The following is a 15,983-nucleotide window of genomic DNA, read 5'->3' on the forward strand; positions in this document are numbered from 1 at the left end:
CCTCACAAGTGTTAAAAACCACTGAACTTCATCTTCATATTGAAACATTTTCATCCGTCATATATTTGCAATGTTACTAGTATATGGAACAAATGGAAATGTTTAATAATCGGTAAAATTTTGATGAAATTCAGTAGATCGATAGATTACAGCACAGTACACTCAGGATTGAGAAAAATATAATCAAATTTTTGTGTTCTAACCGGGAATCGAACCCGGAACCTACCGTGCGTGAGTCATGTGTCTTTACCACTACACTACGGAGGCCGCCGGGATATTCAATATATGTATTATATCTGAAAAATTTATGTGGTAGCATTATTCTGAGTGACTGATTATTGTTTTTTTTATTTATTTTTTATTCATGTTTTTTATATTTAACACAAATATTTCAATTTTGGGGGCCATAAATAATTCACTATTAGAAAATGGGAACCAAGTTGTGGTAGAGCGTTAAGTCAAGCTTTTTTTTATCCTGTGGAGATACAAAACATCAGATGCAGTATAATTTTTTTGTTTGTCTGTTAATTTAATTTCCCCAATGGGTAAAATTTTACAGTGCCCGAGATCCTAATTAATCAACTAAAACCCGAAGGGCCCAATTCCCTACCACGTTACAGTCGGCGATAGCCTTAAGTTAGTTTATGGAAACTAATTCTTGCATTATCTTTATTAAATATAATACATTTGCACCTACATTTAGATTGAACTTCTAAATATTACAATAAACATGGCATTCCTTAAAATCTTTCATATTATTAACTGTCATACTTTTAGACATCTAATATATTTTCATTTCTTTATACAATTAAGTTATATATATATAACACATTTATTCAATTGATTTGTTGGTTAGAAGCAATAGTTATTTAGCAATAGACCCCCCAATGTACAATTTATATTCTTCACAAAAAGTAAAAAAAATATATAAAATAATGTACATTGTTATTCTCAAATATTAAAGAAGACAACTTAAATATTAAATATAATTAAAGTAATGACTGCATAGTATGCTTATTCAATATTTTAAAAATTACAATAAGAAACTTCCCTAAATTCCGCTTCATGATTGAAATTTTAGACCAAAAGAACACCAAGCTGATGGCTGACAGTGGGTACTTGTTTAGAGACTTCTTTCAACTTGCTATTATAGGCGTACGCTCTCAATGAATCATCAAGCCCAGCGCCCAGCGATAAGAGTGAAGTTCGCGCGTATCTGCTTCACGTGTCAAATGAATGCTATGGCGATGGCTGTGCCGAAAGAATTAAGTATCGAAGAAATTCGTAATTTCATTGTTGCCCGCGGTGGAAAAGTCACAAATCACGATTTAGTGAAACACTTCAAACCATTCTTAACGAATGCGGAAACTAGAGGTAAGCCTAAGTCGGTCATTTATGTTATTTTAACAAAGTTCAACAGGTGTCGTTTGTTTTTGGCCTGTAAACAATCATCTTTTAAGTGTTTTAATCATAAAGTTTGTTTACAGATGAAGCCAGAGAGACTTTTAAAAAGTACGTTAATATACTGGGAAGTATTAAAAATGAGAACGGAGAGAAATACATTGTTCTAAAGAAAAAGAAAACGATTTCATCGGATTACAATACTTCATTCGATTCTGTCAGTGAAGACCAAAGCCCTTCTAAAACTTCTCAATCTTATATTCCAGCATTTGAGTCCCCAGCTATAGAGACACCTACTCCAAAAGAACCACCTCCATACAGGCCTCCGCCTGTCATAATTCCTTCATTCAGCGCTGATAACCTCAAACATTTACAAACGTCAAACGGATTGAGCTCTGATGTCACTCCACCGATGAAATATTCAGAATCAGATAATTTTGTGCAGCTCCGTCGTGAAATAATGCAAGATGAACCACCAGCTTTACCTGCAAGAAGAAAAAGTAGCGTGGAAAAGCAAGATAATGTATTTACCGAGACTGTTTCTAAGTTTAATGCTAACAAACAGGAGTCTCTGCCTGAAAACAAATCTAAACATAAGAAATCAACATCTCCATCGGATAAAGTGTATGTATCTCAAGATTCTGCGTCCGATACTAATTCTATTTCATCGAGCACTGGCGCTATAAAGAAACAAAGGCGAATCCAGGAAAGTATGGCTGAAAACTTCAACACGAGCGGGGAAATAGATCAGGAGGGAAAAGAGAATAGAATTTCCACGCGTTCCGACAGTTCTCGTTCATTGAATTCCGATAGTGATCAGCAGGTGTCCGTCAAGGAACGAATGCAGAAGTTCAACAAAATCAGCACTGAAGGAGACTTTGTGCGGCGCCAACCACTGTCTAAGAGGAAGATTGATCGGGTAAGCCTTTTTATCAAATTATTCACCACATCTGTCTTGACAATCCAACAGTTTTTTCAAACTTAATGAATATAATGAATTTTAGAATACCAACCTAAAAAAGTAAATTAAAACTAAAATTACATTACTTTACTGTATTATGGGTCACTGTATTTTTATTTAACACTTTATATATAGATCTAAAGAATATCTATCTTCTACCTAAAGAATTACAAAACATAAAATCACTGATACCGTTTAAAGTAGGTTTGAGGTCTTGGATTTGTATGGAAGGAATAGATAGACACCTTCTTTAAAAAATATATATTAAAATTTATAATGAAATACTGCAAATAAATCCTGTCTTTTGTTCTATCAGTATATGTTGATCTTGTTTGTTTTTTTTTCTTTCTTCATGGTTATGTCATACCATATTTATATGCTATAAACTTTTAAATCATTGAAAAAGGAATGGCCCACGCTCAGACTATGAAGTCTTTGTGCGCATTTTTTCTAAATTATGTTGTAGCTTAATTTTAAGGTGTATTTTTGTAATTAAAATTCTATGTAAATATATGAATGGAAAAATAAACAAAAAAAATATACGCATAAGAGTAGATATATTGTCTTGAGACAAATATCTTCCTCCCTACCGAAACGGTTCAGTTTGAGAAAATTACACATTAAGGACATATTCTTGGCAATTATGCAGAATCTTTATAATTATCTTATATTCAATCTTATTTTTACTTTCATTAATCATCTATCACTTTATCCTAAACTGATGTTTTTAAGATTGGTCAATTGCTTCTCTGAATACTAGTGAACTTGTCTTTTAGATACTTATGATCTTCTTGCACGTTAAATTAAATTTTGAATTTTTAACAACAAATGGGTTCACAACTAAATCTTGTTTTCAAGTTTCAACAACATACTTACATAATGTTCTTTGACCGTTATATGAAAATTGGAAGTTAAAAACCGAATCATAAATTATTTGTAATAATTTAAACTTGATTTTAAGTTTCTATACATTCAGTCTAAGTTACATATAAGTGCATTATTTCAATTTCAATTCTGAACGCCTTTTAAAAGCTTAAGCGGTCCTCTGTATTATTTCTAAATCATATTTTTAATAAACTCGTCCTTAGAACCCAAAATTTTGACAAATATCATCATCATCGTTTCCCTTTCTTCAACCGCAGCGTATCTCGATAATTTATTTTTACATAAAAGGTAAGATGATCAACATTACCCTTCACGCGCTAGTCCAAAGGACTATGAAATATTTTGACGTAAATAAATATTTAGTGTCAACCATATTGGAAATCGTACCCGTGACCACATGTATGGTAGGCATACGCGCTGACCATTAGACCATGTGGCGGATAAGTATAGTTTTCAGATAATTATTTAAATATTTACTGTACATAGTTGGTTATCCAGATATAAATCCTGGTTGAGCAGGTGTAAATATATGATTAAATCGTTTTTATGATTTTATCCAATATTATAAATTCGGACTGCACTTACATTGTATGTGTCAAATATTTTGTCAATTAAGCCATCATCCTTAATCATGTAACACAAACTTATTATGTGTTGTATTACATGGTTTGTATTTTCATTAAAGTAAATAATTTATTGTTAGCCTGAAGGTATATTTTATTTTAAATTAAAATGAACAACGCCCTTGAAGTGATTCTTTACACAAACATAATTAGTGCCCTCTGTGGTATCATCATTGTACCTATATTATCTTTTTTTATTATTTATTTTCTTATCTCAATAATTCATGACATCAGTCACATACTATATAGACAACTGGATACCAAGGCTGTACCTTTGTTTATTTTAATACATTTTTCAAGATAATTACTTCATTTATGGTGAATCCAGATAATTAGTAGAATTCCATATTAAAATTTGGTAAGGTATCCAAAATAGAATACTTTTATTGGATTTAATTATAATTTTATTTTTTATATATACAAGAGTGTATAAAGTGATGTGTTTCGTCTTGTTAAGACATTATCAAACTAACTTAAATATTTACAAAGTTTCCTTATATTATAATCGGCGGCATCAACTGGCAAATTTTTGCGTATGCATTTAATCTGTCTCAGCTGGTTTAGCTCAGCCCCTTTAATAAAGGTTTAGTGGGTTATTCCGTTAAATTTAAAGTAAAAAAATAGAATATTTTTTTTTATTTTTAAGTAAAGCTATTTTCCAAAAAAAATAATTAGGATATTTTTAATGATACATCATAAAAATTGCTCGTCTGAAGTTTCGCGGTTTGGCCCTGAAAAACTATTTTTCACTAAAAAATCATCACTGATTAAATAAACTTAATATTCAGTATTGCCACCCTGGATTTGTGATGCCACTATCTGATGTCGGTCATCATCAGTTACTGGTTGATGGTTATGACTTTATCGGTTATTTTCGGCTTTTCATAATAGGTGGATTTCCCTGCCAAGGAAAATCGCCCATGTTTTTATCATCTAAGAATAAAGCAACACTTCTGTCTTTGTAGCGTGATGCCATTTCATCATCAGCGGGTTGCAAGAGTGGTTACTCTTGCATTCGAATTTACACTATTCGTTTTTGCTAGTCTTGCTTCATGGTCGATACCACGATGTAGAGGCTTCTTGTACTCTTGGCTGAGGTCATAAACTGTTCCATTTGACTTAGTGATTAACCCTCCTTGCATTGCAGTGCGAATAATACTGCTCTTCTGGGTGTCATCAGACAAATAAGATATTGTCCACCAATATTTGTAGACATGCCTCATCCGAGAAGCAGACCTGTAAAGAAATACCATAACTATAAAACAGTATTCCGGATTCCATCAATTTTATTCGTTCTTTTCACTTCGTTCTTTTAACTTGATACCAGTCTGCAACTTTCAGATCCCGGTGGTCTCTGGCCCATTGAAGACGATTTTTCTTAATGGCATAGTCTAACGTAAGTTGAACGACGGCAGCCTATAAGATTATTTTCTATCATAGATTTCTGACTGTTCTTTGGGATTATCATTTCCTTCCTCGTTTATCAAAGTAGTCCATTTAACGATTTTTAAGATAGATGTTCCTGATTTTATGATCAAATAAGGAATTGGGATGTTTTTTCTGGAACTTTTTCGAGACGATCGCTCTTAGAGGCAGATTTTAAATTATTTTTATAGTAATCCTGTAGTTCACTGTCTTCAAACACTTATTTTAGCATACGTGCTACTATCTGGCTATATGTGAATCAGAACCTTTAAAAAAAATTATATTTCAACTCTCAAATGAATATCACTTAAAAGAAATTTAAAATATAGAAGCAGTTTTAAATTTGTTGTGACAGGAGGAAAAACTCTTTTTAGAATAGATAATGGAAGTCTAGGCATTTACAGGGCTTATGACCTGTCATTAGCTGGCTTCAGTGGCCACTTTACACACTGTAACATTCACCATTCTGCCTATGTATAAACATCCACATTTCTTCAACTCTTCCTCCTGTTGACTTTAGTGGAGTAAAAGAGCTGAAATCTAAATCATGTGGGTGAGTTTCATCCGGCTGAACCAATTCACCTAACAAATGAAGATCTAAATGACTTCTTAGGGAGGAAATTCAGCCTGTCGGTAAACATTTGGACATACTAAAAATATTGTTGAATTAACTAACTGCTAAAAGAAGTATAAAAATTGGAAAATTGTTTCCAGGCGTTGCCTAGTTTTTCTCAGTTTGATGCATTTAGATTTGTGGCGCTCTAGACGGAGGGGTGCGGTATGTTGAATTTTCTTTAAGTAATAGAACTGTATTTTTTTATGCAGGTCAGATTTTTACGAAATATACCACCTACTGGGAAATCTGCAATCATAATATTCAAAAGTGTAATCAGTTAATTCTTGAATTTTTATAAAAAGTTATATATGAAACAATTTTTTTGCCTTCGAAATATTTTATCGAAATAAACAGGTATCTTAACTTTTGAGAAGATAACGAGTCTTTTTTTTTATTCAATCGGCATTCACTTTACAACCCTCCATGATATATTATTTTGAAACGAAATATTTTGTTCTAAAAATTTATATTTCAAGTTTTATTTTTATTTTTTATTTTATTTTATTTTTGCACCACAACAGGCCAGGAGGCCCAATTACAGTGGTGAATTACATCACAGAACACCCAGGCTTGAGAAAAATCACATTTAATTTTTGTGTTCTCACCGGGAATCGAACCCGGAACCTTCCGTCTCTGAGTCAAGCGTCTTGACCACTACACCACGGAGGCCGCCGATGTACCTTGTGATGTGCCTTTTGTAGCACCCGTTGATGGAAGAAGTTCTCTCGCGAAACTACCGTCGTGTCCTTAAAATGGAATAAAAAATAGTAACAATGAAAACAATATTTTTCATTTCTTATATACTAATCTTTACTAATCGTTATATATTACTAATCTTTATATATTACTAATCTTTACATATTACTCATCTTTATATATTACATATATATTAATCTTTTATTATGTATTTTAATCTCCCTCTATTGGATTGATGTATATTTTCTCTTATTTTTAACTTTATAATCAATGTTAACTTTTTTAAATGGGGGAGAAATCTTACGTCGCATAATAGTTTCACCACTTATTTCCCCGATACATTTAGCCGCGTGGCGCCACGCACCCCTGTTCACAAGTCACCGATATATTTAAATTGCTAATTCGCGACTAACCCGTCACGCTCCCACCCTGATGTGCTGACATTAGGCCTGGTGAGGAGACTGGAGACGTTGTCACTCCTCTACTGTTTTTGCCCAACTTCTTGCTGAATCTGCCGCTGTAAATTTTCACTGCTTTGCTACATTTGCGTAACGAATCGAGTTTACTAAAACTCCCCTTAATTATACATATTTATTTGTTTATTTTATTTTTTTAGAATATAGAACATTAAAAAATAATTCATGATTTTGATAAAATTATAAATAAAGTTATCAATAAAACTTCTTGGTTTAGTTTTCCTTTTTATTATTTATTTTATGATATTTCATTCTTACTCCTTTATTCTTCATAAATATAATAATGACTATAAAAAATACTCCGTCTTTCATTTATCAATTCGGGGCTCTATGTACTATCCGGTGCAGATAGAGGTAGGAGAAAAATACTGAAAAAGAATAGGTAACCTGAAGTAACATCGTGTCTCTTCTTCCTGTGATTCTGCACATGGCGACAAGTTTATATCGTGTATCGTTTGATATCGCGAGATATATTAATATAATATTATCACCGGCAACTCCACTCTGTGCTCCCTTTAGCCAGAGACGACGGGTTGTTAGGAGCAATATTGCTCGTTGTAGGCGTGACACAGTCGGTGGAAACCATCCACTTTCTTAGGGCTGTCGTGTCCGTTGCCATTTCGTCAAATCCTCATCTTACGCGCATTGGCACCTTATTATTTTTGGAAATTATTACATAAACCGCTTTGTAAAATGAAAATCATAAGAAAACATAATTGGGCTTTGGTGTATTCAATTTCGCAAAATTAAGCATTAAAAATTTCCAGACATATTCATTACTTACCCACTTCTTTTGCCCTTTTTCTTAACTTGTTGCGACAAAAAACTGCATGGTGTCTTCAGAAAATGCGTTTTAGTGGCTATATTGGTACCTAACGTAGTGTTGAATTTTAATTACAATTTTACACATGATTAAAGTAGGAACGAATACGGTTCCTTGAAAGACGCCATTGGTAAAACACCTTAAAATGTTCTGATGCCTATATAGCTCAAGTTCTCTTTCTCAGATAGCATTTAAATCACTCTAATGCGTTATACCACTTTTTCCATTCTCTTAAAAATTATTTTATGCGATTTCATGTCAAAAACCTTAGTTATAAAAACACTAATGTTTTGAGTATGTCCAAATGTTTGGAGACAGGTCATTTGGTTATATTCAAAATATTGTTGGTTAAACTAACTTGTACAGGAAGTATACAAACTGAAAAATGGTTTTAAGACGTTGCCTAGTAGGTGAATTGGTTCAGTCGAATGAATATCTCCCACAGGATAAAGGTTTAGCTCTTTTACTTCACAAAAGTCAATGGATGGAAGAGCTGAGGCAATGTGGATGTTTAAACGTTGGCAGAATGCTAAATGTTACACATTGTGTAAAGTGGCTAGTTATACCTGCCAATGACAGGTGATAAGCCCTGTAAATGCCTAGATTTCCATAATCCCTTCTCTCAAAAATGATTTCGCTCTCTGTTGTAACAAACTTAGATAACACTTTTTTTTCATACAATGCAGTAATTTCCTACGTCATTAAATTTTGTTTATTTTTCACATTTATAACATAGGTTTCTGTTTAATAAACATCTATAGGACATTATAGGATTTTCTCGAACACTAGCAAACGTGATACGCAGAATTTATATTTTACATTAAAAAATATTGCTTATAATTTTGGATTTTGACTAAGTACTTTACTTCCAAAACAATAAATGTATTTCGATTGAATAGAAAAATGAAGGAATGCGATTCGTCACCTTTTCATTTCTTGATAAAGAATCACTTAAAAATCAGTTTTGTAGAATCTGACTCTCAAGTGGGAATTGAAAATAGCTCTTGTGTCATCTACATTTCCTCTTAATATCCTTGCTAGCATCCCCTAATGCGCATATTGAGATCTTCCCGATACCTTCTTGCTTCCACCCTTTCCCGAATGTTGCCGAATGAAATTGCCAAGTTTGTTTGCAACCCTCTATCTTGATATATGTGTATAATGTATATATATATATATATAAATGCATATATATACAGGCTTTAACAGTCTGTCACCCTTTCTCTAACCCTTGAGATCTTATCCAAGGTGTTCAAGAGTATATACGCGATATTTGCATTCGGAAATTCGAAATATCTCGGCATCTTTGCCATTGTGATCTTGATTGTAAGATTGTTATTGTTGAACCATAAAAACTGATACTCATAATAGTGCAAATCGTTCTAATTTGGAAATTTGAAAGATCTCTCCCTTATATTCGCTTAGTAGTGCTTGGGTATTAGTATACTGCCCTAATAAGGCTAAAAGTCGTATCTGCTAAACTGGAAATTTTACAGGACGTCACCGTTTTATGCTTTGCCAACCTGTTTTTTTTTTTAATTTACAAAAGAATATCTCATATTTGAAAATCAGAAATGACGTATTGGCTTAGTAAATATTAGATGTGAGGCTATCGAATATCTATTACGACAAACAAAAAAAAACATACATTTTTTTCAGATTTGACTTTTAGGCTTAGCAGGACAGTATACGTACCAATTACGGCATATCTCGATCATTTACCATATGAAAAGAAAAAAAAAGATCAGTCTTATGCTGCTGATATGTTCACGACTAAGAAGTATTGTATTGGAAAACATATATTTTTAAATAAATATTTCGTGTCAATCATTTAAAAAGTCTTATGCTTGTTGACCAAATATTGCAATTATTATTAATATTTCAATGTTTTATTTTGTCTTAAGATTTCTACGTAGGTATTAATTGGGTTATTATTTATTTTGCTCAAGCGAGTCAAGCTTTTAATGTATTCTATGTATGTATTTTGCCATAATTAGTACTGTGCCTCACAAACAAACTAATTAACTATGCGTTCCTCCTCTCGAAGTATCTATTATCTGGCGTACGATGTGTTGCACACAGACAGCCGTTGCAGCTTTATTCGTGCTGAGAAGGCTCTTGTCTTCACCCCACTGTTCCTACCCTTTGACTAAAGCAGCCACTAATTTACACTCCCCATATTACTGCGTCACATTTGAATATTCACGCGATTCCCATGCGATTCTCTCCTAATACTCCGACGTTTTGTCTGGAATATTTTAGAACGTTTGTCGAATATTGCCTTGGAAAGCGCTAAATTTCTTGCACATCGACTTCAGATCCAAAGCCTTCAATAAAAATAATAACAAATCCTTTTACAAATGCTACGTTAACTTTTATAGCTTTAATGTTATTTCCGAATTCAACTTCTGTCAGAATCTAAAAATTTGTATTAAACTAATCAGTGAGTTTACATTAAATGTTACTAAATAGTTGTATAAAACCATTTACAGACTTTTCTATGTCTACCGGTATGGAGACGTACTCGTCTCTTCGCCAGGACACTGATTTTCACAAATTAACTAGATAATTTAGATTTTTCAGCCATCAATGAAGATAATAAGGACCACAATTTGTGTAATCAAATTGATAACACCTGACCAACGAATTCCTAAAAAGAGCTTTTGCCAGTTCAGCAATGAAATATATACACATTTAAAAAACTTTAATGCTTTTAAAATCAAATGACTTGTCAATTTAAATATTTTTACCATACCTTTTTTAAAGATTTATTATTGACTATTTCAAATCCCCTATTTCATTCTGAGCAATCGATTTGATGACAGTTATCAATGATGGTTTCTTAATTAATCGTACCTATCTTTAATAGATGTGCACAGTCAAAATAGTACATTAAATGTACCCAGGTATTTATTTATTGTGGTTTACGTTGTCATCATAAATTCTTGCATTTCGATTGCATATTTAAATGATCATTTGCTATCTCATTTTAATTAATGGATTCCTTTAATCAGGTTGAAGTATGTTGTTGTTACCAGGCCTTATTTTTACAATCATTTAAATTTGTGTATAGATAATTCAACTTTTATTATTTAATATGTTAACCACGATTCGGTAATCGTGACGTCTTTCAACACCGAAGCGGCACGCGACCAGAAGAAAACGAAGCATATATATGTGGTGGGTGAATTGTATCGTAGCTGTCGCGTCGTGGCAATAAAGGTATAACTAATTATATTATTAATATCGACGATTTGATTAAAATACGATTATCACTGACCATTGTATTCGTTTATCGTCTTTACGATACAATTCTTCGTATTTTCGTGATCAGTCGTTTAACCCTTTTCTTAGCAGAACAAAAAACATTTTTTTTACGCATTTGATGACTGAAAATGCTTCAGAATACCAAACTTTTTTTTCTTTTACCTTTTTTTTAAAATTGTGAAAGCGAAAAAGAATTAAAAATATTGTAGAACAGTTTTAACTAAATGGCGTTTTACTCGTGTTTTAGTTTATGAGAAAAAATAAGATCATAATATATGTATCCTTTAGGATACATTACCAAGAGAGGAGTAAAGTAAAAAAAAAAAAAATCGCATGATCCAACATGATTTTAGTATGTTTTTATAAAAATTATAAAAACTTAAATATCTACATCTCAATCACGTATTATTATTATTATTATTATGGATAACTTTTATAGCGCCATTTTCGTAATGTAATACCTCAAGGGCGCTTTACAAAGTGATTATATGAAGATACTAGCGGACCCGACAGACGTTGTCCTGCCCGAACGTTGGCTTGCTTGCTATTTATTACCTTGGAAAAAGACTTTTCATTGATAAGTAGGTACCTCGGTACTTATTTATGATTAAATTCCAAACCTAAAAATTGTTAATATTCAAATGTTGAATTGAAGTAGGTACATTGGTACTTGTTTATGGTTGAATTCCAATACATAAATTTTTTTTTTTTTCAAAAATGACATTATTTTTGCAAACGTCAAACTCCGGTCTTCTCACCAACAGAGGGGTGCACTTATGTACGAATACGATTTTAAAAATTGTATTGAATTTAATATTATTTTAGAAGTACCAAAAATCCAATAAAAAGAAATATATGGGTAGAAATTATAAGGAATTGTAAACATTCAAAAACAAACTTTTTTCATACACAAAAAAACAATATCTTTCCATTTTTTTGCAAATGCATTCTCCTCGAATGCAACCCTGGTAGATCGATGAATAAAACATATATGCTCCTAACTTCTTTTTTACACATTAGTTTGAAGATTTTGATATCTACGAACACGCACGACACAAAGATCTATATTTCTCTGAAAACCGCACATAAATCGGTTAAGCCGTTTAGGAGGAGTTCGGTGACGTCGCACGTACAGAGGAATTACATATATAAAGATAAATATTATTTTAACTTTTTAATTTAAGGAAAATATTGTACTTTGTCACCACTTGCTAAGGATATATTAATTTGTTACTTTTTACTAGAATTCTTAATCAAAATATTTTAAAGTCTTTTTACTGTTTATAGTATGCACGTTCTACGTGTGTATGTATTGCTTTAAATAACTTTAAAATATATATATATTTTCTAAAATAATATCATAAAACTAGCATAAATCACTATTTTTTGTTCCTGCAAAGCCAAAGCCTTTCTGCGGGGGTGTCAGCATTAAGTTCTTCTATCAAAAAATTAGATCAATGAATTAATGAATATTAACAATGTTTTGAGTATGTCCAAATGCTTGCAGACTGGCTGGATTTCCTCACAAGGGAGTTATTCATATTTATATTTGACGCTCTGTAAATGCCTAGACTTCCATATTCCCTTCTCAAAAATGTTTTTCCTCTCTGTTGCAACAAATTTAAATAATGAATATTATACTCTTATATATTATTTTTAAATCATCGATTTAAATTGTAGAATGACTATGAAATTGTCGCTCTACTCACGCCCCCCCCCCCCCCCTCTCTCCCCTTTTTTGTTACTTATTACGGAAAATTTATATAGCGCCATTTCTGTGAATATCACCTTTGGGCGCTGGATGTAGGAAAAAATATTTTTTGATTAGTACCTAATCAAAAATATTGCACCATGCCAAGTGTTTCAACCTAATCGCTTAAAAATATCTAGGGCATTCTTATTTTTAATCCCAAAATGAGTTATGTAACTTGTAAAAGTAATTCTCTATGGTATTGGCGATTTCATAAAATAATTCATAAAAAAAATTAAAAACTACGCCTGTGTTTTGGGTACATATCCCTAGGACGAATAATATATTAATTTGACGTCATTGTAAGACAATCGACAAAATAATACAATGTAAACGCTTTCTGATAATGGTTTTCGTGAGTCGCGACCGTCACAACCGCGCCTCACGATTATGGGCGGCTACCTTCTCTTTAAGCTCGCTCTCTGCGTCGCGACGCCCGGCCCTCGACACTCGACCGACGTCGCGGCGGTTGACGGGCACGTGACTTGCCACAATATCCAACGTCAACCATTATTATTTGTCACCTAACATTATTTACGACGGAACTAAAGGACGATGGTGCATTTTATTGCATTCTTATTGCGTGGGAATACAATTTCCTTACTGCAAATTCACCAATAATTCATATACGCACAATTTTTTGTCGCGAATAAAATAAAATAATCAACTTGTTTTTTTTTCATTTTTATAGCGCATTTTCAGAATCGTAACAATCAAATGTAAAGGTAAAATATTAATTTGAATAATTAATTGACTTAAATGGGCACCAATACTTAAAATTAATTTTCACGATTATTTTACAACATAAATTAACGATTAAAATCGTACCCTGCATTGATTAAATGCGTTCCTTTAAGAACTATTTATCTTTAAATTGAAACGATGGACATGTTATTAAATTCAGTTGTGTCGTGTATACCCAGTAGAGTAATAATAATATGATCGCTTTAGCGCCCGAGATCATGTGCAAGATTTTACCATAAGTAATGTTTATAAAATCTGCCTAGTAATATGACGTTTTTACTATACTACAGCTCACTTAGGGTCCTAGTTTTGCCCACGAAACTTTTCTCCTATCTTTTCTTTTTTTAATATTTTTTATTTGAAATTTTATTTATAAACCCTTCATCATCATCATTCCCTTTCCATACCTAATGGTGCATAGGGCACTGCGTTTGTACACCAATTGCAGCGTATCTTGATCATTTTTGTTTCATGAAGGTAAGATGATCAGTCTTACGCTTCAAGTACCAGTCCAGGGACTATGAAATGTTCCAGAGTGAAAACACCCTTTTCAATACATATTGCATATCAACCATGTCGGGAAACGAACCCAAGACCGTAGGTAAGCTTGTGTTTGTCCATTTGGTCAACATATTTAGAAATTCGTTTTCTGTCATTGTTGGTTAATCCATTAGTTTTATGGAATAGTTCAATGTCGTCTGCATACATAATATTTTTTCCTTTAAAATTGTAGAGTTATAAGTCATTAATATATAAAATCTATAACAGTCGACCCAAAATAGATCCTTGTGGTACTCCAAAATTTGCTGTTTGTATTTTTTATTTTTTTTAATTTACAATGGTATCCTGCTTCCGATTTGTTGAGTATAATTTTAATAATGAAATCTTACCCCAATATCATTCAATTTTTTCATCATGGTCTCAATATGTACCGTATCGAAGGCTGTTTAAAAATCCATGATCACGTTTGTTTGTACGTAATTTATTGAATTTACTAGGGTGGTTCCGGTTCCTTTTTTTTCTGTCTTGAAAACCATGTTGACCTTAGCATACTATGTTAAGATTTTTTATATGACCCATTAATCGTTTATGTATACATTTTTCGAAGATTTTATTAAATATACTTAAATTTGCCATAGGTCTATAGTTACTAGGTTCCCTTCGGTCTCCACCTTTATATGCATGAGTTGTTCTTGCTGTTTTGAATTCTTCCGGATAGATTCCCAACTTTACATGCTTGTTAATTAATTTTGATAAGATCAGACTTAATATACCTCTGAGATTTTTTATTAGTGTAGGTTTGATTTTATCGTATCCTGGTAATGCATTTTTAAAATTATTTTACATACTTTTTTTTTTGTTGGTCTAAGAAAAAAGGTACCATTTATTTTACTTCTTAGTTTTTCTGATATGTTTAGACATGGTCCATTTAATTTACTGGCAAGGATTTCCCCTACGTTGGTATAATATTCATTGTTGATATTTGATATTTCTTTTACATCACTTGTTAAGATCCCATCTTTTAGTTTTATTTATTTTATATTAACTGACTTTAATTTTGTTACTGATTTGATATTTTTTATTATTTTCCAAACTCTATTGCTGCTGCTATCTGCTGATTTTATATAATTTTCGTTATACTGTTTTTTTGATTTTCTGATTTCATTTTTTAAATCTTTTTGAATATTTTTTAGTTCGGTTACAAGTTGATTGTTCTTTCTTTCTTTAATTATTTGTTAATATACTTGATTCTTATTATTTTTACTTTTTTAAATAGGTTTTATTTAGCCAACCCTCTTTTATTGGCGTTGTGAAATTTCTCAACTTCCCCTGTCTCCGGCTGTCTCTCTTCAGTTCCTAGTCCGATATTCTTGTCCACGCAACCCAACCACCTTAACTCAAAGTCTGTTCATTATTACAAGAATTTCCAAATAAACAAACCGGCCATATCATCGTAATCTAAACGGCACCGTAAAGTTATAGTGGATTGACATTTATTAGATTCGTTAGTACCTATTTAAATTTTAAAATATTTTTTTTTTTCTTTTATAAAACTCCAATGAGTTCAATAAAAAAGCCCCCGTTAATGTATTATAAAAATAAAAAAGAAACATTAGCGTTCATAAAATTTACTCAAATGTTTCAATTTTGGTGACCATTTTCAACGAGTTGTAAATTACTCACTAGTTAGAAAATGAAAATTAAGTTGAGGTAGAGTGGGGTTCGAACTTCGGACCTTTGATCCGTGAGTCCGCAACACTAGCCACGGGGCCACAACCCGATAAAATAATATAGTAAAACCTAGCGAAAGAGATT

General features: G+C 32.1%; 1 protein-coding gene across 2 annotated transcripts in view; it reads left to right on the forward strand.

Moving 5' to 3' along the window:
- Positions 1–1,206: 1,206 nt before the first annotated feature.
- LOC148283465 (uncharacterized) overlaps positions 1,207–15,983 on the forward strand; it is a 282,346-nt gene continuing 267,569 nt past the window's right edge. For both annotated transcript variants that reach the window (XR_015825581.1, XM_088243795.1), the window contains exons 1-2: positions 1,207–1,374; positions 1,488–2,320. Coding sequence is in view for 1 of the 2 variants with exons in the window: in XM_088243795.1 (XP_088099921.1) it covers positions 1,233–1,374; positions 1,488–2,320 (975 nt within the window). In the remaining variant the exon portion in view is untranslated. The remainder of the gene's footprint in view (positions 1,375–1,487; positions 2,321–15,983) is intronic.

The sequence above is a fragment of the Micrasema longulum genome, unplaced genomic scaffold (genome assembly GCF_059751315.1).
Source record: "Micrasema longulum isolate JH-2025_06_02 unplaced genomic scaffold, ASM5975131v1 h1tg000234l, whole genome shotgun sequence".
NCBI lineage: Eukaryota > Metazoa > Arthropoda > Insecta > Trichoptera > Brachycentridae > Micrasema > Micrasema longulum.